The 25,541-nt window shown below is 41.1% G+C and overlaps 1 protein-coding gene across 2 annotated transcripts in view; it reads right to left on the bottom strand.

Annotated features, from left to right (window-relative positions):
* The window catches only part of AOX1 (aldehyde oxidase 1), a 71,723-nt gene that overhangs the window by 20,658 nt on the left and 25,524 nt on the right, over nucleotides 1-25,541 (bottom strand). For both annotated transcript variants that reach the window (XM_024999354.2, NM_176668.3), the window contains 10 exon segments: nucleotides 25,054-25,216; nucleotides 22,813-22,905; nucleotides 18,642-18,811; nucleotides 18,167-18,296; nucleotides 15,659-15,781; nucleotides 12,239-12,335; nucleotides 8,731-8,855; nucleotides 6,307-6,440; nucleotides 4,304-4,391; nucleotides 527-613 (listed from right to left, as the gene is read on the bottom strand). In XM_024999354.2, coding sequence (XP_024855122.1) covers nucleotides 527-613; nucleotides 4,304-4,391; nucleotides 6,307-6,440; nucleotides 8,731-8,855; nucleotides 12,239-12,335; nucleotides 15,659-15,781; nucleotides 18,167-18,296; nucleotides 18,642-18,811; nucleotides 22,813-22,905; nucleotides 25,054-25,216 — 1,210 coding nt within the window.

Below are 25,541 nucleotides of genomic sequence, written 5' to 3'. Positions count from 1 at the left end.
AGAATGTAGTGAATAAGATACCTTGAAAAATGGAAAAAAAATGATATTTGATCTAATGCATTGGTTCTCAACCAGGGGCAATTTCTCCGTCTTCCTCCCTGGGACATTCGCCAGTGTTCAGAATATTTCTGGTTGTTAAGTCTGGAGGGTAGCTGAGCCACTGACACGTACTGGGTGGAGGTCAATGATATTGCTAGATATCTTATAATGCACAGGGCAGCCCCTACTACAAAGAATTATCCAGTTTAAAATATCAATAGGGTCAAGGTTAAGGTCTAACACTTGCATTTGGGAAAAGAGCTCTAAAATTTGGGAAACACGGAGATAACACACAGATGTAGATTTAGCCAATATCTCTGGGGTCACAGTGGGGGCACCAGTAAGTAACATGTGGCTACTTGCTCCTGGCAATGAGAATATTTAGGCTTTTATAATTAAATATCATTTAACCATTGAACATTTTTCTTAATTAAATCATTTTACGTAAAACTTTCCAGAATGTGCATTTGCTCATTAAAACACTTACAAATAATGACTCATCCAGGAAGGCACCTGCATTGTTATAATGCTCCATATCCAGGGCCAAGATTCTGCCATCATTCATGAATCCAGCCTGGGGAAAGAGAATGGACCTTTGATCCTGGGTGCAAAGTCTCTCTAAAGTGTACTTTGTCACTGGTGAACCCTCTACATATCGATGAACATTTTTTATGACATTGGATTTGACATTTTCTTGGATAAGACACCAAAAGTGTATAGACAACAAAAGAAAAAGAGATACATTGGACTACATCAAAATTCAAAACTTCCACATATCAAAGGACACAGTCAACAGAGTGAAAAGGCAATCCAGAGAATGGAAGAAAATATTTGCAAGCCATGGATATGATAAGGGGTTAATATCTGGGATGTATAAAGAACTCTTACAACTCAACAACAAGAAACCCCAAACAACTTGTTTACAAAGTAGACAAACAACTTGAATAGACATTTCTCCAAAGAATATATACAAAATGTGTAATAAGCACATGGAAACATGTTCAGCATCACAAATAACTAGGGAAATGCAAATCAAAACCACATAAAAATGGTTAAGATAGTAAAAAGTAAAAGTAATAATAATGAAAAGAAAGGGTAGAGAAAGATATAAAAGCAAAAGAAAAACCCCTCGTTTAACCCGTCACTACCGTTCAGTCTTCTCCAAATCAACTGCATATTTCTTGACCTCTCATTTTCGCCATTAGTTCTTGGTATTCTAGCTTCCATCCTCATATTTCTACCAAAACCTTTTCCCCCAGAGTCAGTGATCTTGTAATCTCCAAATGTGGTGTCCTGCACATAATGTTTTAATACTCCACACATTTTTCTCATATAGGGCCCAATTTCATCACAACTCTCAGCAGTATTTGGTGCTGCTAGAGGTCTTTTAAATAAATATCTTCCTTGCTTTTAAAATGTATTCAATGTTTCTGAACTTAGTAAAGTTCATTTTAATGATTTTTGTTGAATGGGACCAAATTCAAACCAAAGTCAAGGGCATGAACTATGAATTTAGCAGTTTAAGCTTGAGTCCTGGTTCTGCCACAAAACCCACTCTATGATCTCAAGCAAGTTATATAACCTCTCTGACTATCTGTGACATGGCAGTAAATAAGGTAATGCAGAAAATCACAGGTAAGTGACTGAAACCTAGCAAGTTTCTAAATATGCTGTTGCTGCTAAGTCACTTCAATCGTGTCCGACTCTGCGACCCCATAGACAGCAGCCCATTAAGCCCCTCTGTCCCTGGGATTCTCCAAGCAAGAACACTGGAGTGGGTTGCCATTTCCTTCTCCAATGCATGAAAGTGAAAAGTGAAAGTGAATTCACTCAGTCATGCCCAACTCCTAGCGACCCCATGGACTGCAGCCTACCAGGCTCCTCCATCCATGGGATTTTCCAGGCAAGAGTACTCGAGTGGGGTGCCATTGCCTTCTCCATTCCTAAATATAAATGACTACTAATATTATTATAAATACTATTAATATCATCTCCTATCCTCACACCACCCTCCATTAGACCATTTTCTCATGGTCTTAATCACCACTATGCTGACAGTTTCTATAATTATAATCCAGTCTTTTCAGTAGAGTCCCATATCGATGAAGGACATTCCCACAACAATATCCCATGGTCACTTCTTTCTGAAATATACAAATAAACTCATCACTGTCCCTCTAGACTGTTTCCTCCTCCAACTTGGCTCTTTCTTCTAGAAACCTCTGAGTCATGCTTGTGGTTGTTTTTCTCCATTATATTTTGCTAAGTCTGTCACCAAATTCTATTTTATTTTATACCCTAATAGCTCTGGGACCCATCTCTTTCCACATCTTACTGTCACAGCTCAGACCCCAACTGCTTCATGTCTGAACACATCAGTTGCCTCCTGGTGGTCTGCCTGCCTTCATCCTCTTGCCTCCCTAAGCCATCCTGCCCAGTGCCATCATATTTCCCCCCCCAAAACGCTCATGTTTGGCTATGACACTTGACTGGTCAAGGATCTACTCAGTCTCAATCTTTATGAGATCAAGTTTAAACCTGCATCCTGGGATTCTCAGGTCACTCTGAAACTGTTATCACCTAACCCAACTCATCTTACTTTCTACTACTTTTCAGTAAGCACTCTGGGGTTCTGATTCCCCTTCTCCCCTTACTCCTGTTCCTAATAATCATGCCACATGTAACTCACCTCTGCTTTTATGCTGCTACTGTCCCACCACCTGGTACAACTTCTTTCTGCCTACCCATTCTTAAAGGTCATTTATATTTCACCTTCTCTAAGAAGTATCCTGTATACACTCCAGCCCATACTCATCTCTCCCCATAGTTTTAACATGAGATTATTATGCTTTCATAATGATTTCATATGTATAAGTCTTATTTCTCCCTCAACTACTAAAATGATATCTCCTTTAGGACAAAGTTTTCCTCAATTAATTTCAATTGAACTAAACCAAATTCAAAATATAGCTTAGGGTGAATATAAGTTGAAAAAGATCCATTCATTACCTTCTAACAGGTACTAGTTGTGATAGAAATGATGCAATGTGTTTAACAAATCCTGCTGTCTTTCATCCTGGACACATTGGAAGACTACATTTCCCATCCTCCCTTGCAGGTAGGTGGCAAAGTTCTGGCCATTAATGTGTTGATTAAGGAAAGGACCAACTCTTCCAGGCCTGGTGCTTAAAACATCTCCCATATGATGCTTCTGTTCCCCCTCTCTTCCTTTCCCTTGTCTTCCATCCTTTGCTGAAAAGCCAGGGGAAGACAAAGAGTATTTAGATCAGTGCTACCTGATGGAACTTCCTGTGACGATGGCAGTGTTCTCTATCTACGTGTCCAATATGGCGGCCACTAGCCATAGGTGGTTTCTGAGCACTTGAAATACAGTTAATGCAACTGTGGAACTGAATTTTAAATTTTATTTAATTTAGTAGATTTAAATCTGAGGGGATGATGGTGGTGTTGTTAGATAAAAAATGACTGAGTCTATGAATGAGCAGCAGAGTTCTCTCTTCTCGCCTTACTCCCACCCTCCAATGATTGCACTGGGCTGTTACTTGAGCAATAATTAACACAAAAAAGGTCTAAGTCCCTAGGAGTTTTCAGTTAGCCCACTCTGACAAGTAAACTTATTTTTATGAAGCAAAAGAATACTTATTTTCTGCTATGGAAATTTTTCTAAGAATTAGGAATTTCTGGGACAGAGTTTAACCAAAATGAAAAGTGTGTTAGTCGTTCAGTTGTGTTCGGCTCATTAAGAACCCATGGACTGTAGCCTGCCAGGCTCCTCTGTCCACGGAATTCTCCAGACAAGAATACGGGAGTGTGTAGCCATTCCCTTCTCCAAGGGACTGAACCCGGGTCTCCTGCATTGCAGGCAGAATCTTTACCATTCTTTACCATAACATTACTGTTATGGAAATTACTCTATTTTTACCTCCCACATATAAAAATGTGGGAATAGTGTGATTATCAGTTACTTTCATGGAAGCATGTACATACTCCTATGTTTCCAGTTTTGCACTCTGTAGCAGTCAATTACCAGCTAGTAATTTTTTTACAAACTGACATCTTTGGGCAAAGCAGAAAAGCTTCACTGAACCAGCCAGTAATAGTGAGCACGAGGAAGAGAAAGTTGAAGCACAGTTTGTTGATTTGCTCCTTGTTAATCCCCATTAGAGAGTAGCCAGATGCTGCCCTCTGCCTTTCTGCAATGTTATATTTCAACATAAAGCCCCCCACCCCCACCTCAACTCACTTTATACTTTCCAAGGTAAGGGTGGCGGCCTCCAGTTATTAATATGTCTTCTCCTCGTTCCAGAATGCAGCGGACTGGACGACCATGCCTAACACAGAAGAAAAAGAATCAGGAGAAGCAAACTCTTTTACCAAATTGGAATTATCCAGTGTTTATGGAACTCCTAATGGGAGCCCGAGTGCAAGCCACACACATCACAGAAAACAGAGTGACCCCCCTGAGCCCAGCTGTGCGATTCTCAGGCAGACACCATGGCTTCCCCTCCTCTGGGTCAGGGAACGGCGCCTGGCAATCACTACTCATGGGAGGGGCTCTAGGGTATTGCTTTGGAGTGGTTTCCCACTGTGACGACAACCTCCGCGATGGGCAAACAGTCCCAGGGCCACATTAGAGATGGTTACAAATGGAGGCATGGCATCTGGGTCCCATCACTTCTTGGCAAATAGATGGGGAAACAATGGAAACAGTGACAGACTATTTTTTTGGCCTCCAAAATCACAGCAGATGGTGACTGCAGCCATGAAATTGAAAGATGCTTGCTCCTTGGAAGAAAAACTATGACCAACCTAGACAGCATATTAAAAAGCAGAAATATTACTTTGCCAACAAAGTCTGTCTAGTCAAAGCTATGGTTTTTCCAGTAATCATGTATGGTTGTGAGAGTTGGACTATAAAGAAATCTGAGCACCAAAGAATTGATGCTTCTGAACTGTGGTGTTGGAGAAGACTCTTGAGAGTTCCTTGGACTGCAAGGAGATCCACCCAGTCCATCCTAAAGGAGATCAGTCCTGAATATTCATTGGAAGGACTGATGCTGAAGCTGAAACTTCAATACTTTGGTCACCTGATGCAAAGAACTAACTCAGTGGAAAAGACCCTGATGCTGGGAAGGATTGAAGGCAGGAGGGGAAGGAGACGACAGAGGATAAGATGGTTGGATGACATCACCGACGCAATGGACATGAGTTTGAGTAGGCTCCGGGATTTGGTGATGGACAGGGAAGCCTCATGTGGTGCAGTCCATAGAGTCGCAGAGTCGGACACAACTGAGAGACTGAACTGAACTGAACAAATGGAGGAATTCAGGAGGTGTCTGACTGCCAAGTACTCCCTGACAGGGCAGGTCTGGAATCAAAGTCTTCGTGTGTCATGGGACAGAAGAATTGACCTATATTACTTAGCAAAGAAATTCAGCCTTCTTCATGTGCCTGCTCCAAAGACAATTTTCTCTGGTTATGTGTTGACACCCTTAAGGGAAAACGGTACTATAAATAAATGTAAGCATAACCAAGGGGCTTCCTTGGTGGCTCAGCAGTAAAGAATCTGCCTGCAATGCAGGAGCCAAGGGAGATGAGGCTTCCATCCCTAGGTGGGGAAGATCCCACTCCAGTATTCTTGCCTGGAGAATGCCATGGACAGAGGAGCCTGGAGGGCTACAGTCCATGGGGTTGCAAAGAGCTGGACACGACTGAAGTGACGAGCAAACATGAAAGCATAAAAAAAGCAGAACACTCATTTAAATTAAGGGAATATATATACACACATTTTGAGATGCATTTTATATCTAATTATATGTGTATATGAACCTTTTGAGATATATCTATATATCAATATATATAGATACACAGATCAATACAAATATCTATTGCAAAAGGTTGAACTGATCTGCATAAGTTATACATTTATATATATATACAGGTGCTAAGGAGAAGTAATCTCATTTTTTCAGGATCTGCTTCTGTCTACTCTCCAGGCACATTTTTTAACTGTGGTTTTTATTCTTTTCAGTAACTTATCCTCATTTTTGTTTTTATACTATGTAGCTTGAGAATATAAAATAAAGAAGTCATAATAAGCCAGCAATTTGTGCATTCGTATATTATATGTTATTTTAAATAACCTTGACTCAGATTCTTCCTAAGTGTTGAGATTCCACAATGTTGAGAATATTCAACATGACCTCATTTGATTTTTAGTCTCTCGAACAGATTCTCTCCACTTACTTGTTTGCAGCAAATGCGGTGATGGCTGCCAGGACGCCAGTTTTTGTCACCTTTCCCCCAAAGGCTCCACCAACACGCTTTACGTGACACATGACTTTGTTAGCTGAGACCTTCAAGACTGAAGCAGTTATGTCCTGTGAATGATAACAGTTTTCATTAATCTAACTCCTATGCAGCAAGGGAGTGGGTCAGTCTTACACGTTTTGATTGCTTAATGTATGTGATACACAAACTCTGTGGCTATACTAAATAATGGGATGATTTCCAAAAACCTAAGCATGCATCCAGGCTGATCTCAGTAGTATTTGGCTGTAATGACAGTGCCAAAATTATCATTTATATTACATAGTCCTTTCAACGGAATTCTCAGATGGCACAGCAGTATAGAGACTGTCTGCCAAATGTAGGAATTGCAAAAGATGCTGGTTCGACCCTTGGGCCCGGTAGATCCCCTGGAGTAGGAAATGGCAAGCCACTCCAGTATTCTTGCCTGGAAAATCCCTTGGACAGAGGAGCCTAGGGGACTAGAGTCCAAGGGGTCACGGGTCACAAAGAGTCAGACACGACTGAGCATGCACTCAGCAAAGAAAAAAAAAAAGTCCTTTCAATATCAATGAGATATTTTTGTGATGATAAAAGTAAAAAAAATTTTTTTTCCTTCATGAACTACATGTAAGGTATCCTTTTCAGACTGACTCCTAGAGATATGTTTCCTGCAGCAGTGAGATTTTATGGTCTTCCAAGCCTTTCTCAGACTGGGTCTTTTCCCTGCACATCACTGTCTCTACTGGAGAATGAGCATCCCTCACTTCTCATTTGGATGAAGTTGGCTAGCAGGTCTTCCCTGGATCTAGGTCTTGTTCTTCCTTGCCATGCTAATGTCTGAGGTCATTAAGTCTTTTTCATTTTACTTTTTTTTTTAATTGGAGGATAATTGCTTTACAATATTGTGTTGGTTTTTGCCGTACAGTGCAAATTGGTCATACATATATATATATATATATATATATATATATATATATAAAATATAAATATATATCCCCTCCCTCCTGAGCCTCCTTCCCACCACCTCCCCATCCCAGGCCTCTTGGTAGTCACAGAGTGCCAGGCTGGTGTAGGCGGGGAGTCCAAGAAGACTGAGGTGATAAGCCTAAGGTCACTCAAGGAGTGAAGATCAGAACAGGACTGAAATGGAATTCACCCAGCCCTTCTCAGAGGCCTCATTCTCCACATTCCCACTTGCTCTGGTAATGACACTGGCTCCTTGTGACCTACTGAATCAAGACCCCAGTGTCAATTCCCCTCACTTTCACCCTGATGCTTAAACTAGCCACCCTAGGCACATCTTCCATGCCAGCATAGGCAGTCTGTACTATTCTTCCCTCTTTACACGCACACTGCCTGGTCTATAGGACACAGGCAAAAAGGGTTTGCCAAAGGGATGAATGAATGGATGAATGAACGAATGAGTGGCATTTGATCTTGGTGTGGAACTGCCTGGAAACGGCCTCTTTCCTCACCACCTATAGACAAACTTCATTTTCACTGTAAATCCAGACTTAAGACTTCATCTTCATGGAATTTCCCAGATCATTCTAGGGCTTCACAAACCTCCATTCTCTTAATTCTCCCTCTTCTGTAAATTCTGACTTAGGTGATTTAGTACTTGGCTGTATTCTGCTCAATACTTTCCTAATTGCTTCATGTGAATTAGGTGACTACAGGTTTTGGAGGGCAGACTTTTCTTTGTCAAATTTTTTTTTTTTTTAGTTTTATTAAGCAAGATTGAGGGCAGGAGGAAAAGGGGATGACAGAGGATGAGATGGCTGGATGGCATCACTGACTTAATGGACATGAGTTTGGGTAAACTCCAGGAGTTGGTGATGGACAGGGACACCTGGCGTGCTGTGGTTCATGGGGTCACAAAGAGCTGGACACAACTGAAATGAATTGACATACATCACTGTATAAGTTTAAAGTGTACAGCATGATGGCTTGATTTACATATATTGATCACCATGGTAGGTTTAGATAATATCCATCATCTCATATAGATACAGTTAAAAGAAAAAAATTTCTCATTGTGACAAGAGCTGTTAGGATCTATCGCTTAACAACTTTCACATATATAATACAGCTGTGTTGACTAGTGTCATCATTTCTTTTGTAGTCTTAACAGTGCCAAGAGTATAGCAAAAGAGACCTGCTGGTTGCAAAGTTACAGGTCCACAAAGAGAAGATCACTGCTTTCATAATACCTTAAAAGTTGTAAAGGTGTATGGATCTTAACACCAAAAGGATATGGCTATTAGTACTCTAAACTCCTTTGGTTTCTAAAATGACATTTTAACCTCTAATTGTTCTTGTTGTATCTTGTTGGCAGAAACCACTTGGCCACATCCCCTCCATGTGGCCCCACCTTACCTGTATGTATTTAGGAAACTGAGCAGACACGTAGACATCGATTTCTCGATCTTCTCCTTTGGGAACAACCAGCATGCTCTGGGTTTCCATATAAAAGTGTTCTTGACCTCCCATGTGTATTTCACCTGTTAGAGGAAAATACACCAGAATCAGCCAATACAGTAAGTCACAAAGTCCTAGGGATGAATGTGTGACTTTCCAGAGTAAAATACTATGGCAAGGAGAAGTCCAAGACAAGATGGAGTAGATGTACTTCTCTCTGTTCTTTCTTGTAAGTGCAGCTAACTATCCTGGACATTATACATAGTAAAAGAAATAGCAGACGACTCTGGAAGGCACAAGTCAGACACAATTGAAGTGACTTAGCATGCATGCATATTATAAATATGGGACAGTAAAGGGATAAAGGGAGGTAGGGTTTTTATAATTTAATAAAACTTATGAAGTGTCACTACCAAATATACTATAAATTTAACATCTAGAACTACCACTAAAAAAAAATTCACAAAGAGATACACTCAAACCACTATACATAAGTAAAAATAGAATTCTAAAAAGTGTAATCCATTGGAAAACAGGGCAAAAAATAAAAAACAGAAGTAAAAAAAAAAAAACAATACAACTGTGTCGGTCATCATGTTAGGTGGAAAGCAGAACTTTTACACATTAAAAATGTATGCAATAAGAGTGATTTGTAAATTATTTGAGAGGGATTCCCAAGAAAATCTTTTATATGAGAATCTGGACTTCCTATCTTATCCGAAATCTGAGTAAAGAGAGTACAGAAGAATAAGTAGATTCTACTTCTTTAATAACATATAAAGGTTACAAGGTCAAGAACCCGGATCTCAGTTTCAATTGAAGTTTTTATCAAAAGTGTACATCAAAAACCCATTTGTCAGTAGGATCAAATCCATGGTATACAATATTAGTGATTCCACCTATCCACACAGAATGAATGTGGTTAAGTTTAAAAAGTACAGAGCTAAAAAATATTAGACAGAGTTGTTTCTGCTTAAACCCATCAGGTGGGCAATATTCTAAGGCCCTGTTACATTGTGCTGCCCACCCCACAGCCCTGGACCCACGGTGCCCTCTCCTCACTCTATAGTGTGGCTTACAACTCTCTAGGCTGAAAACCAATTTGTTCAACTAATCCCTGAGATAAAATGTTATCCCAGGATGGGCTTAGGAGTGATTCCTTCAGGCGTATTTACATTTTAATGAGTTCCTTAAAGACGAAAAGCCGTTAAGATATGAAGGAGTCTCTCCGTACTCTGCCCAATAGGACAGGGTATGGGGAAGATCATTTTAGCTTCAGAGTTCTCCTGCAAATCCTGCTATGGAGATTGTTATCCACTCTCTCAGTGTAAAGCCCATCCCAGCTAATGGGGTTTCACAGAGATGAGTGAGAAGCAGCATAACGTAGAGGAGAGAACGCTAACTTCAGAGGTAAGAAACTTAGATACATTTGATTCCTGGTCAACATCATGTCTCTCCAGCCTTAGTGGGCTCATTTGTAAACCAAATTCTTTAAAGTCCCTCTAGGATGTGGGTTTGATTCCTGGGTTGTGAAGATCCTCTGGAGAAGGAAATGGCAACCCACTTCAGCATTCTTGCCTGGGAAATCCCATGGACAGAGGAGCCTGGTGGGCTACAGTCCACGGAGTCGCCAAGAGTCGGACATGACTGAGCCACTAAACAACAACAAGGGCTATGACACAGCCAGTGTGTAAGGCTGAGATATATATCTTCACAGTTGGTAAAAGTCAACAATGGTATCATTCCCTTCAAGAACACAGTTCATGACTTGATGTGATGCTCAACATATTTAATCTTTTAAATATTCTTTTTTCTGGGGGCATCTGTTTTCCTAAGGGGCAGATTCAGTACCATCATGATTAGTATCTCCAGTTATCTCTCACTGAAACAAGTAGTCATAAATTCTTCATCAAAACGACAATTGGAGAGTAAGAATAAAATCCCTCTGAATCAAGAGAATGAAAACTTAAGTCCATTTTACAGCTTCCTGTTCACTTTTATACTTATCAATAAGGTATTGTGCTGTCATTCAGTTGCTAAGTCATGTCCGACTCTTTGTGACCCTATAGTCTGTGGCCTGCCAGGCTCCTCTGCCCATGGGATTTCCCAGGCAAGAACACTGGAGTGGGTTGCCATTTCCTTCTCTAGGGGATCTTTTTGACCCAAGGATCAGACCCATGTATCCTGCATTAAGGTGGATTCTTTACTGCTGGGCTCTATAGGGTATGGGCAACTTAAAATTCAAGAAAGAGATAGATTGAAAAACTTACCTAACTAAATGAAATAATTAAATAATATGTCAAGGACAAACACAATAATCGAATTCTCACACAGAAACATATTATGGAACAAATAGTGCATGGACATATTACGGAGCAAGTGGAGGAACTGCTGTCAATATCAGTATTTCTAAGATACTCTCACCATGGCCTCTCTGTGCAGAAATGCTCCTTCCTTCTCTCCCACAAAATAAACTCACCATTGAGTGTTTGCCAGATTACTAATCCTAAGAATCACCTAGAGCACTGTTAAAATTTGTGAAAAACAGATTCCTAGGCTGCCCTGGATCTTCCAACTCCAGAATTCCAAGGGGCACAGGAATATACATACATACAGAGACAGACAGGCAGAGACAGAGGCAGAGAGATATACACACACATACAGGACAATGAAGCAGGCGTAGTGAAATGTTTATTGGGGAATCTGAGTAAAGGATAATTAGGAGTTTCTCTAATGTTTCTGCAACTTTCCTGAAATTTAAAACTATTTCAAAACAAAAAGTTACAAGAATTTTGTTGGAAAGCTCAAGTCAACTATTTTCCAAGAGGAAATGGCACCCCACTCCAGTACTCTTGCCTGGAAAATCCCATGGACAGAGGAGCCTGGTAGGCTGCAGTCCATGAGGCTGCTAAGAGTTGGACATGACTGAGCGACTTCACTTTCACTTTTCACTTTCATGCATTGGAGAAGGAAATGGCAACCCACTCCAGTGTTCTTGCCTGGAGAATCCCAGGAACGGGGGAGCCTGGTGGGAGGCCATCTATGGGGTCGCACAGAGTCGGACACGACTGAAGCAGCTTAGCAGCAGCGTATGTAACGAAAGGAAGTCTGCAAGGAAGTAGGGGAAGGAGACAAGGAGGGAGAGAGGAAAGGAAGGAGAAAGCAGAGATGGAGAGGGGTGAAGGAGAAATCAGAAAGGATGACAGAGAAAGAAACATGGACTTTGGAAATCCTTACAAAAGCTATCAATCCACAATGCTTCATGGTGCCTGCTGTCTAACATGACTAGTAGCAGCAGTAGTGGCTGCTGTCTAACATGACTGTGGTCCTGCTCCTTAACCACTCTGAGCCTCAGTTTCCTGACCTTTGGGAAAACAGACACCAACTGTATAACTAACACCTGGAGCCATGGCAAGGGAGATCCAGGACTGCTTCCTCTCTCATCATTTGTTAAAGATAGTTTTACCTTCAAGAATTTGATCCACCACTTTAAATGCTTCATCCACATTTCCATACTCCAGTTTCCTCTCTGGCTCAAAGAAGGACTTGTTTTGTATAGCTTCCTAGAAAAGAACAGAAAAGTGAGCCCCCCATTAGCCCCACAGCAGCAGCCACATATGGTGCTGGATCATCTGAGTCTGGGCAGTGCTTCTCTTGCTCTGGCATCACATGCACCCTCATCAGGACCCCATGAGCTGGGTTAAGAACCATGCTGCAGAGAGACTCTCCATGGAGCAAATGCAAATGTCCTCATTGAATTAAAAAACAAAAAAAAAAAAACTGCTTAGAAAACACCTAGCACCAAGTGGTGGAACTGTTTCCAGGCCAATTATTCTCTTCAATCCACAGCCCATGTTATGCAGCCAGGGTAACAAGGCACGGGGACTCAGATCTTGGGCTCTGGACCCAGTTGGAGTTGTGTCCATCTTCTGATGTACTAGCTATTTGACTGTGGGTCTATCACTTCACCTCTTTGAGCCTCATTGGTAAAATGAAGGTAGAGTTGTACACACAGTTCCAATAGGGTTGTGAAAAGAATAAAATGAAATGAGGCATGAATGAGCTTACATGGTATATAACAAATGTTCTGTTAATGCTATCTGAAGACACTCTAGTGATAAGGACATGATGGCCCTGACTACCGGTCCCAAGCTTCTCCTTTGGGGGAATGAGTCCAGCATTTGCACTTGGGACTTCCAGCCCTGGAAGTAAGATTCCAAGTCTAGAGTGGGTACCACAAATCCACTTATATAGTGGTTCCTAATGGTTTCCCTTGGGTGCCTAGTGAAGGACTATAATAGTAAGTACACATTATCAGGGGTGTAGCTAAAAACTCTAGGTTGGTTTTCCTACCTATCTTTGGGAATTCGTCTTGCTGTAATCCCTTGGTCCTTGGCAAATGTGACATGTCAGCTCCTGGGAGTATTTCTACAATAGATTATTGTCCATCTATGAAATTCCAGCCTGGTGGCAGCTAGGGATTCTCCAAACTTTGGTTCCCTTTGGCCAACAATAAGTGTCTAGACCTATTAATATACCTTATGGATATGCTGTTGTGATCCTGCCATTTCCTCCATTCAAAAAGTGGGTTGGTTTGTTTCTACTACCACGAGGCCCAGGGTCTTTGATAGAGTGTTTGTTGATTGCTTCTACTGTTGATTAACTGTGTGACTTTGGGTAACTCAGCCTTTCAGTTTCTGCATCAGAATGGGGATAATAACAGCTTTTACCTCACAGGATTGTTGTGAGCGTTTAGTGACTTATGTAGGAAACCTGTTTGGAACCAGGTAGTCACACAGAGAGCTCTGGGTGTTAGCTATGGTCACGCTGTTGACTGTGACAATTGATAAGAGATTCTGGTTGGGAGCACAGCTTTCTCACCATGGTTATCAGCCTGACTCTTGGGGCCAATAGTTTTGATAGCATTTCCCCACTTAAGCTATTAAAAATTCAAAAAAGCATAAGCTAGGTTACACATGAGTGATAGTGATGGAGATCCATTTATTTTTATCCTATTTGAATTGATAACACATTTCCTACTGGAGTCAATTCATATGATTTTATTTTTTTTAATTGGAGTATAATTGCTTTACAACGTTGTGTTAGTGTCTGCTGTATAACAAAGCCTATGATCTCTTATTAATCTAAGACTCAGATATTCCAGGTTCAAAACAGAAATTAAGTTTCATACATCCAGTTTTTTTTTTTTTCCTTTGAGTTTAGCCTTTTGCTGCTCGCTCTTTGAGTAACTCAGAGATAATTTCCTGAATATTTCTTGGTCAGGAAAGTGATAAAAGAACTGTAATATGCAAGGAACAAGGCATATTTCCTTGCTATCCACTTTGATTAACTCTTCTTGATCTAGTTGATTGATCTTGGAGAGCTTAACCTTTGATAGAAACATGAGGTATTTCTTCTCCACGATGTCAAAGCTTGGTATTTGATATTGAGATTCTTTGGCAGACAATTCGAGCTATGCTGGTCCAAGTTAGGGGTGGAGGTGGGGGTGGGGGTGGGGTGGGAAGAGAGTGGTGTCTGTTTGCTTTTGGAATTTTATTTGGCTGGAAAGCAGAGTGTGGGGCAGGGAAAATACTTAGTCACTGGAATTTGGCAAAGAATTATAAACAAAATTTTTGATAAAATATTACACAAATAAATTCTTACTAAGAATTCAAACTCTAAAACAAAATGTTGGGGAAGGAATGTATAAAGTCAGCAATTAAGATGGAAACAGAATGAATTGGAAACTAGCCAGGAAAATTTGGAAAGCCTAATCACTCTGTGACTCCAACTAAACTTTTTTATTTTTGTTTCCTTGACACGATTCTTTTTAAATTTCAAAACACTGAGGACACTGTCCAGAAACAAACTCTATGTTCCTTGGCATAAAGCAGCATGACAGGAAATATACCCCAGGCCAAGTTCCCCTGGAGACACTAATCTTGGCCAACTCATTTCCTTATTTTCTGCCTCAGAGCATGCTAGTCACCTAGAGAACAATTTATTCATTATGTCGTGGAGATAATATTGTATTCCCAGATTACATTCGGTCTCTATGTGCTGAATCTAATCTACTCATGCTGTTTTCCCAACTTTCATGCTTTTATTACTTCGTAAATTATAAGAACCAATGAAATATATGCAGAAGAATACTCATATCATTTCATGGAGATGAGTCTTAAAACCTTTATAAATTTCAAAAAATTTTTTAAGAAACAGGATAGGAAATGCAGTTCCCCAATTTGTTCAAGTTGCCAAAATAGCTGTAGGCATCATAGGATCTGTTTCTCATACTTACTTAAGATATGCATTAAAAGATCTAAAACTAGGGTCACAGTATATGCTTCATGGAGCTTCTTGTTGGTTTTCACTATGTACCTAAAGAGTCCCGGTGAAGGTGGATATGGAGCCCTGGGTGTGCCCCCTCTCCTGGACATTGCTGGGTGCCCATGTGGCATTCTTTCCACCTGCCCCTTCCAAACAGTGCCCAGATTTCTGTTGAGGTCTCCATCACTCCCCATACAGCCCATGAACCTCAAGGAAATCTGACCCTCCAGCAGTAACCAACAGCTTTTGCCTATCATGAATCCAGAGAGGGACATGTGACCTAAATGCCTGATGATGCTGGGTCCCAGGACTCGTGGGGTGCGGAGTTGGTGGTGTTCTCTCTGCCATCCTATGACCACAGGAGATAAAGCCTGGACCATGGGAGCAAGGAGGAGATTCGGAAGACCAGCTTTCTTGCTAATAGTGATAGAGTTTGAGGAAAAACAAAGCCCCTGTGTTTTGGAAGCCACTTTGAGTCAGATTTTTTTTCCTGTTTCTGGCATTTTAAATGATACACCACTTAAATGTGCTCCTCTGGCCCCACCCTTGAACTCATTACCTCAATGGTTAGGATCACTGGCTCCAAATCTTGGTAGACAATCTTCACTTGCTGAGCAGCTCGCCTTGCCTGGACCTCGGAATCGGCTATCACGGCGCAGACAAGCTGACCCACACAAGACACCTGCAATACAGAATAGGCTTCTAGTCCCAAGGAGGGCAGGCAGCAGGTCCTTTCCTTCTGTTCATCTTCCTCCTCCTGCCAGCACAGAGCTAGACACACAGGGGACTTCACCGCAGTGCCGTGGTTAAGGAAGGCTTCTGTAGAGAAGTCAATTTGTCAGAGTTGGCCTGCTGACCTCTGGGAAGTCTCTGCACTGGGAGAGTGAGGACTTCTTGCTCCATCATTGGCAGCGGTGGCTGAAGAGGGACTGGTGTGATGCTGCCTCACGTAGAGCAGACTCAGCTTTGAGGATCTGAGGATCTGGCCTAGGAGAGTCAGTCCCACGGCTTGACCTGGGGCTGCCACACTGCAAATGGGACCATTCTGAGAGGAGGCTTCTGCCTTCATGACAGGAAGGACCAGAAGGTCAAGACCATCTCAGCCAGAGAGGAAGGAGGGAGGGGACAGTGGTCTCTGCCCTGAACTGGGGAGCACAGGCTTTTTCAGGGAGAGACATGATTGTAGGAGCCACGAGTGAGTTGGGAGCAGTCACCATTTCACCTGCAGGTGGGGTACACAGATGGCCTAAGGAGTTCACCCAGGGACCAGGGCAGAAAGTCAATGGGGAAACACAAAACCAAGGCTCTAGAAAAGTGAAATAGTCAGGACTGGAAGAAGTCATAGGACCACTGGACTCTCTTTCCCACCTTTTATTGTGATCCAAATCAAAACATAATCACTCATTTTTCAGATTGACATTAGATTATTAGGACTTTTCTACAGTAAGCATATAGTAGTTTTATCACCAGATAAAAATGGTGGTAAAAAAGAGTTAAATCCAGGCACAGGCGCGTGCACACACACACACACACACATGTATTTGTTGGGTGTAGGTGGGTGGGGTCAGTGGGTAGATGAATGAAACAAGAATTGCAGATGTTAATCATTGTTGAAGCTGGATGATGGGTTTATGGGGATTCATTGTACTCTCCTCTGTTTTTGTGTGTGTTTAACATTTCTGCCATGAAATGATTTTTTAAAGATATAGCATGATAAGGACAAATGTTAAAATCGGGATGAAACTAACAGAGACAATCATTCACAATGGCTCTGCTCTCTGCTCTCCACATACATGGGGTTTGCCGCATGACCTGGTACACAAGCACGCCCCTGAGATGCTCAAAGTCAGTGTCCCCACACCTCAGGGAGTTGTGCTATCGTGTGGCCCAAGATGGCTTTGCTTGTCTAGTTAACATTTATGCAAAGCCATAGTTCTCATCGTCTTCCAGGACCACACAGCCCTGCCTTGGGAGAGTGCAACCTTGACTTCAGACACTCAGTCACCAAACTTTCATTTTTATCAACTAAGCCGCCTAGCGAGAGCCAGCGGCAGAGACTCTTTCAAATGATGAAGCTCTTTTGGGTGAACACTGAATGGAAGTCAAGCAGAAAACCTTCTGGACACTGCCCTGGCTGCATTTCCTCATGACTTCAGATACAGTAGTCAATGTTTTTTATCCTTTGAAACTTTCAGGTGGTAATAGTGCTATCACTGTTCCTCTGCTTATTTACCCTGCTTTGCAGGAAGCAGCGTGAAATCTACAGATGAATCAGACGTGGGCTCTCACTCCAGACATTTACCAGGGGAAATAGATAAGACATTGAAATAAATAAGCTCAGTACAGGGTAGAAAGTGTAAATATAGGTTCACTTTGCCTTCTCCTTAAGTTCTGTGAGGACAAGGACCACACGGGTCTTGCTCACCTGCATCAGGTGCTCACTTAAAAGATGCCTGTTGAATACACAGTGTATGAATGAATGAGTCAGGGTGAGTTCAGACAGGGAGAGAACTCCTGGGTTAAAGGATAGGAAAGGCTTCATAGTGGGGATATCACTTGAACTTGGATGCTGGACACACCGAGACTGGAACCATAGCAAGGATTCTCAGGGAAAGGATCAGCAAATAAAAGTTCTCATTATTCTCCTCTCATTTATCCTTTCCTGAGTATGAAAGCAGCACATGATCTTACCACCATTAGGAAAAAATATAAAACACTCAAGTGTCTTTTATATAACTAGCCAACTTCCTTATTTATGTGGAATATGAATGTTATTGAACTAATTCACTATTAAAGTATAGTGATTTATAATAAGCATTCAAAGAATATTGGAATCCTTTATGATGTGCCAAATTCAATGCTATCTTTAAGAAAATATGAAGTGCCAATAACTGAGGAAGTTACTTTTTTTTTTTTTGGCCACACCGAGAGGCAAGTGGAATCTTAGGTTCCCGGTAAGGGGCTGAACTCACATGCGCTACAATGGAGACTTGGAGTTTTAATCACCGGACCAGTAGGGAAGTCCCTGAGGAAGTTACCTTTAAAACAGAAAGCAAAAATGCAGTACCTCATCTGTTGACAGAAGTTGATCAGCGTCAGTTAAAAAGTCAAAGGTGGTGGTGATGCTTGGAAGATGTTCCCCAGTCAGGATGTCTACCACCCCAGGCAGGCTGAGAGCTGCAGAGACATCGATAGACCTAGACAAGAACACACAGAACAGAGCTACTCAGAGGAGCCCCACAGCCTGCAGGCCATGGAGAATGTGCCATCAGAGAACAAGATACAAGAGAGGGAAGATATGCCCCCAAACCTTAAAATAGTTCTATGCCACACAATCGAGAAAGAATTTCTGGGACAATGAAGTTTTTCTATGGAGGGACAAATTGTAGTAAATCCTACACTTCAACCCCATTTCACTTCAAATCTACATTGGACATTGCCAACAAATAGCTTATCCTCTTTAGACAGTTACTTTTCACTAACATGACTTATCCCCCAAAAGCAATCATTACTGTTTGTTGGATAAAAACTTTATCACTTACACAATCTTAGCATGAGCTCTTGAACTTGTTACAAAAGTCAAGAACAGTTCCCGATCCACCACAGGCATGTCATCACAGTAGACGGCTTCGCCCGTGGCGTGCTTAATACCAGACAGGTGCATGATGGGATGGCCAACTGGGTCTTGAGAAAGCTGCTTTGGGTCTGCATTCTGTTTAATCGATAACCAACACATCATTTTTATAATCATACTATGCACAACTCTACATAATTTACATTCAAGCCAGAACACTTCTGAAAATAAAAACATCACTATTAATAACACCAGGACAGTAAACTTATTTCAGTCATTCAGTAGGCAAACTGGGATGTGCAGCCATGGTGTTGTTCTTATTTTTTTTCCCCAGTATTTTGAATATAGACCACAAATATCTTTAACACAGGTTCTATTTGTGTAAGTAAATGAATGTAAATCTTTCTTCTTGGTTATATAAAATTACATCTTTTTACAAACGATCATGTATCATTTGTAAATTCATTATCAAAATTATCTGACTCTTCTAGCTAGGCATGTCACGTGTACTATTTGCAGAAAAGCCTAATTACCATGGTTGTAGAAAATATCAAGTGCATTCAATCACAAGAGCTTTTCTTATTTTCTATTTTGAGTGAGGAAGTCTTACCAATGCTAAGACTCATCAGTTAGACAATCCTGATAAAGAATGAAGACACAGAAAGCTGCATTTTGAGTAATGATTCATTAATGTTACTATTTCTTAGAGATCCATGGAGTAAAATGTCTTGCCACTGGCTTTATAAATACCTTGTACTTTATAAATACCTTGTGCTATCATAAATACCTTACATGAGTTTCATTAACCAAAATGAAATTAAGAAATACAACACCTCCTCCAGTATTTCAAATATGAGAGAATTGTTAGCTTTCTTGGTTGCTTATTGGAAGAAGAAAATTGGAGGTATGAAGAAAGAAGAATTAAGAGACATTCCCTAGTGGCTCAGTGGTAAAGAATCCACCTGCATTGCAGGAGACCTAGGTTCGATCCCTGGGTAGGGATGATGCCCTGGAAAAGAAAATGGCAATTCACTCCAGTATTCTTGCCTGGGAAATCCCATGGACAGAAGAAGCCTGGAGTGCTACCGTTCATGGGGTCAGAAAAGAGTCGGACACGACTGAGCAACTAAACAGCGGCAACAATAGAACAAGTTCAGAGACTAGGGGCAAGGCTAAAGTTGCCACAGGTGTTGCTGATGGAACTGTGGGAGGTGGAAATTCCAGGAAAATTGCCAGTCAAGCAGCCACCATCTAAAGGCTACTCTCTGAAAGGAGAAGGCAGCTCTGAGGCCTGGAGTTTGCCCTGTGATGCAGTGCTGAGCCGTCCCATCCACACTTCACTGGATCAGTCTTTCATCCGGCACCAGGGCTGAGGCCAGATGCGCAGAGCCTTTGCTTGGGAAGACTTGGGCCCAAGGCTGGTCAGCCAAGGTGAGGCCCAGAGAGAGCTAAAGGAACTAAAGGCCTCTCTTCCCCATCCCACCTGCTGCCCTACACTGCTGTTCACAGGGTCACCCCAAGCCTGGTTGGGGCAGGGACTCTCTCTGAGATGAGGCTTACAGTGATTGCAGCACATGGCAGGAGGGAAGACAGAACAGTCGCCAACAGAACACCTACTGGTCAAGACCTTTCCTGGGGGGAAAAGAAGCCATGGAAGCTGTTTCTAAATCAGTATCATTTAAGGCGGGTGGCGCTAGTGGTAGACAACCTGCCTGCCAATGCAGGAGACGGAAGGGATGAGGGTTCAGTCCCTGGGTTGGGAAGATCCCCTGGAGAAAGGCATGGCAACCCATTCCAGTACGCTTGCCTGGAGAATCCCATGGACAGAGGAGTCTGGCGGGCTATAGTCTGTAGGGTCCAAAGAGGCAGACATGACTGAAGCAACTCACACGCACGCATGGGAAATTTTCTAAAAGTATATACTTTCGTATTTGAGTCCCAGAATGTGCAGTTGAGAAAGCTTACACGTTGCATATTGACAATAAATGAGATGTTCGCTATCACCTAGAGTGGTGTGTGTGTGCTCAGTCTTGTCTGACTCTTTGTGACCCCAGGGATGGTAGCCCTCCAAGCTCTTCTGTCCATGGGATTTTCCAGGCAAGAATCCTGGCGTGGGTTGCTATTCCCTTCTCCAGGGGATCTTCCCTACCCAGGGATTGAAACTCACATTTCCTGAGTCTCCTTCATTGGCAGGTGGATTCTTTTCCACTAGTGCCCTAGAATGGGAAGCCCTGGATGCTCTGAACTTATTCCTATTTCATATAAAATGTACTGTTTTACAGCAAAATATACTTTTACTGATTAACATTTATTGTTTTAAAGTCCATATTTGTTTCACTTAAATGTAAGCTTCAATTTTGTAGTTACTACAATACAAGGCACAAAAAATTAGTATTAGCTGAGCTTTTGTGTGTGTGTGTGGGTTCATCCTGACTTTATATAAACTGAAAAGCAGAAGATTATGAATAAAAATAATTTAGAACTTGGCCTAAGTACCATTAACTAAAGGTGGCTGCTAAGTCACTTCAGTCGTGTCCGACTCGTGTGCAACCCCATAGACGGCAGCCCACGAGGCTCCCCCATCCCTGGGATTCTCCAGGCAAGAACACTGGAGTGGGTTGCCATTGCCTTCTCCAATGCATGAAAGTGAAAAGTGAAAGTGAAGACGCTCAGTCATATCCGACTCTAGTAGGTCACAAATGTAGAGGAAGGGGGAAAATGAGAGAACATTTTACATATTCAGGCAATATGACCATATTATATAAATATGAAATTGGTTAAGATGTAACAGTTTTTTTAAAGCCAGTTGTAATGACTCTACTAATGAAAGAGTATGTATGTGATTACTTGCTTGTGCTTGTTATACAGCTAAAGACACCATGGAGCAAAGAACACTGTCACATCTAACAGGTGATCTCTGATTTGGAGAAAAAAAAATGCTGGTCATGAGTGCTGAAGTTTCTCTAGCAAAGTGGGTATTTGTATGTGTGAAAACCTAGAAAAAACAAAAACAAAATCAAAACATCTGTGTGAGAAATACACTACTTCCAAAACTTGGTCTTGCAATCTATAATAACAAGCTACGTGAAGATTATCACTTTTCTCTGAATGATTTAAAAGCCCATTCATTTGTTGTTTTTCCTGTGGTTGTTGAAGTTTATTCCATGGTCAAGGCAATGTTAAGGTATTTATAAGCCAAACATTGCAGTAACTGTATTTTACACTGGGAAAAGGGAAGCTATTTTTGACTTTCAAAATGATCACTTTCAACACTTTCAATGGAGTTTGGTGTATTTGACTTTTGAACATATTGAACCTAAAAACTGAAGAGGTATACATCAACTTCATTGTTCATTACAACATACTGCAAAGTTTTATAACTAAGTCCAATGATAGACCCAATGAACTGAATCTATTTAAAAAGAATCTTTTAAAAGCCTTTTCATGTTCTTCACTTAATAAAACCCTCAAGGTAAAGTTTCTTTACCAATAGGTAAAGAATAGCTGACCAATAGGATGACTTCAGGCGATACTCTTATGACATTGTAGCTGAAAATTCCATTTGAAGGTTATGAGAAATTCTGTTCTAAAAGCATTCATTAGGAGAGCCTGAAATTAACTCTTAGAACTTATGCTTGATTCAGCTCTAAAACTCTAATTCACAGAGAAAACACTTGGAGAAGGGAGACTGGGAGAACAAAGTATCACCACATTCAAACAAAATAAACCAGAAGCTCGTTCGAAAAGCATTACTGCATTTTCATCAGCCTCCAAGGGCTCTGTGAATAAAATCAAAGCAGCCCATGGCCCTGATACAGCGCCAGGGGCAAGGGCATGTGGCAGACTAGGCAGCTTGTTCATACCAGTGGTACAAAACCACAGAACAAAAACACATTTGAACTCTTCGAGTTCAAAACAGACATTAAAAAAAATAACCATTGCTAGCTTAATTATTAATCACAATACTTCACTGATTTTGAAGTTTTAATCAACACTAAGTAGGCTGTAGTTTCACCAGAAGGGGAGTTCAGGCTAAAAAGTCATGAGAATCACTGAGAGGTAAGTGGGATGTCCACGTGAAGAAGTTTTAGCCTGGGTCTTTTGAATTTAAAAAAAAAAGAAAAAAAAAAGTCACTAACCTGGTACTTTAATGTACTCCAGTAATGTCTGGAATGAAGATCTTCTAAAGCACTCTCATTCTTGCTTGCAAGGCTAGGATAGTGAACAGGGTCCTGAAAAGTAGAACCATTGTAGATATTTAAAATATGCCAGAATGGTCTTGGGAGAGAGGCTAGCATGGTTCTTAGCTCTGCTGTGAAGTTTAATCTTTTTTAAGTACTTGCCTAATTCAGAATCCTGGAAGTACAAGCAGGGTTCTCCCTGACCTCCAGGACACACCTCTGGAAGATCCATTCATAGGACAATGTTTTATGAAGAGCTAAGTGAGTACAGTAGATCACTGACTCCCAATATCTTTATGTTTCTTAGGATTCTTTCACGTGCCTTCCTAAGTGATTTGAGGACTTACAAACCAATAAAATAGGAAGGTAGAAGCTAAGTAAATAATTGGAAAGGAAGAGAGGATTTAAACCAGGAAAAGGTCAGAGCAAAGGTGCACCATTGCTAATGAGTATCAAACTCTGTTCTGTATCCCCTGGGCAACCAGGAAGGAGGGAAGATGCTGGGGCTGCCTCTCTGCCACAGTCTCCCAGCAGGAAGCATTCTAGGGCCCTAGGAGGAACACTTCCTAGAGTTGAGTAAACCTGGGTCATTTGATCCTTACACACGATTTTAAACAGTGCACCTAATGGTTCTTTTTTCTTTTATTTTTTAAATTAATTTTTTGGGAGTATACTTCTTTATAATGTTGTGTTAGTTTCTATTGTACAGCAAAGTGAATCATCTATGCATATTCAGAAATCTCATCTTTTTTGGTTTTCCTTCCCTTACAGGTCATCACAGAGCACTGAGTAGCGTTTTCTATGCTATACAGTGGGTTCTCATTAGTTATCCATTTTATACATAGTAGTGGGTATATGTCAATCCCCATCTCCCAATTCATCCCACTTTCCCTTCCCCTCTCTGTACCCATAAGTTTGTGTATCTCCATTTCTGTTTTGCAAGTAAGTTCATCTGTACCACCTAATGGATATTTTTTACAATATAAAATTTTTAAGAGAAAATTAAAGCAAACAAAGCCTATTATTTTGAATAGTAGAGCAATATTAACAGAGGAAATTGAATTGAAGGTAAAAGACTATAAGATGGAAGTTGTAATTTATATCATTTGATTCATCCAATAAATTATATTAGTTTACTATTAATTGAAGGAGTTGGCTTTATTTTCTCTCTTTGGATAACCTGGTGACAATAAGTCACTTATATATGATTTCAAGCTTCTATTCTGAAAACTTTGATATGACTGTTCTGGTTTTTTGTTCTACTCATGTATAATGAGAAGATACCTGCAGAAGCAATGATAAGAGAGAACTCCATGTCTTTAATTTAAAGTGATCATACTTTTTTATGATCACACATACTTATTTTTTTTATCATACATACTAATTTCTATACCACATGAGGATTGTTCGTGGCTTCTGATCTAGTTTGGTCTTGCCACCAGACCAAACTAGATCAGAAGCCATGAACAATGCTAATAATTTCAAGGAAAAGCACAGTGATCTTATCTTTCATTAAACTGTCACTCTTTGTCTTACCTGTTAGCCGGGCTTGTTTAGGATTAATGTGATCAACATGGTTCAAGTTCCCTTTGGGTATAGCAAATTTATTCTGAAATAAATATTTTTTTGTTGTGTCCTTCCTAGTCAACAGTCTTGTAAACTTTAATTGTTTGTCATAAGGGAGACCAGATGCAAGAATGCCCGGATGATTACTACTATGATTATTAGGCAGTCTTCACCATGGTTCTCTGAAGTATTAGGGACCATAGGAAGCCTTTTCCTATGATAATCCATTTCTCAGTAACCTTATGGAGAGGCTTCCATCACCATCTTACAAGTGAGAGAAACAAAGTTGAACCCAGACAAGAAAGCCAAAATGCTTTTCTGAGGGAAAATATGTTCAAACCAGTAACAAGTTCTCTGAACACCATCGAGACACACAACAGGTCAGAAAAATAAGTGAGTGGTGCTAAATCAGATCCCACACAACTCTGTGCTTGACTTGCAATTTTTCCCCAAGCACACACCCCATCAACAGATGGCCTGCCATATGCCCTGCAAGCCCGTGAGTTTCTGATGTGGGTTGTCTTTTCTACTCTATTCGATAGCTTTTTGGCAGGGGTTGTTGCCTTTTCTGCTTTGGGCATTCTCAGAGGCCCCCAGGCCTGGGAAAGTGAACATGTGGTCAGTTCCACTTACCATCCCCTTCAAAATCTGTGACACTTCCAGGTAGAACTTGAACAGGAAGCTGACAATGAGGGTCCTCTTGAACTCCACCCTCCCACCTGGGGCTGAGCCTGGGAGGGAGACTTCATCCAGAATCAGCCTGCAAGCTGCATCCAGCATCTCTTCATTCCAGGGCCTGTGAGGTTCAAAAGAGGATTCCTAGCCCAACAGGACTCACTACCCCACAAGCTCAGCTAACAGGTAAGACAAAGAGTGACAGTTAAATGAAAAAAAAAAAAAAAAAAGAGTACAAGCTCCAGAGTCAGGCCATCCAAGTTCAAATCACAGTCCACCATTCTCAGGGTGTCTGACCTGGGCACACCACTTCATCACCTGTAAAAGCGCAATCATGATAGAATTTACCTCATGCAATGGTCATGAGAAAGAAATGACAACTTGTGTTAAGTCCTCAACCCAGGAGTAACTGCCCTTTATATCACTAGAATGTTGACTGCATGCTA

Source organism: Bos taurus, chromosome 2, assembly GCF_002263795.3.
Source record: "Bos taurus isolate L1 Dominette 01449 registration number 42190680 breed Hereford chromosome 2, ARS-UCD2.0, whole genome shotgun sequence".
NCBI classification, from domain to species: domain Eukaryota; kingdom Metazoa; phylum Chordata; class Mammalia; order Artiodactyla; family Bovidae; genus Bos; species Bos taurus.
The sequence above is the reverse complement of the archived record's forward strand: the minus strand, read 5'-3'. Positions and strand labels throughout refer to the sequence as shown.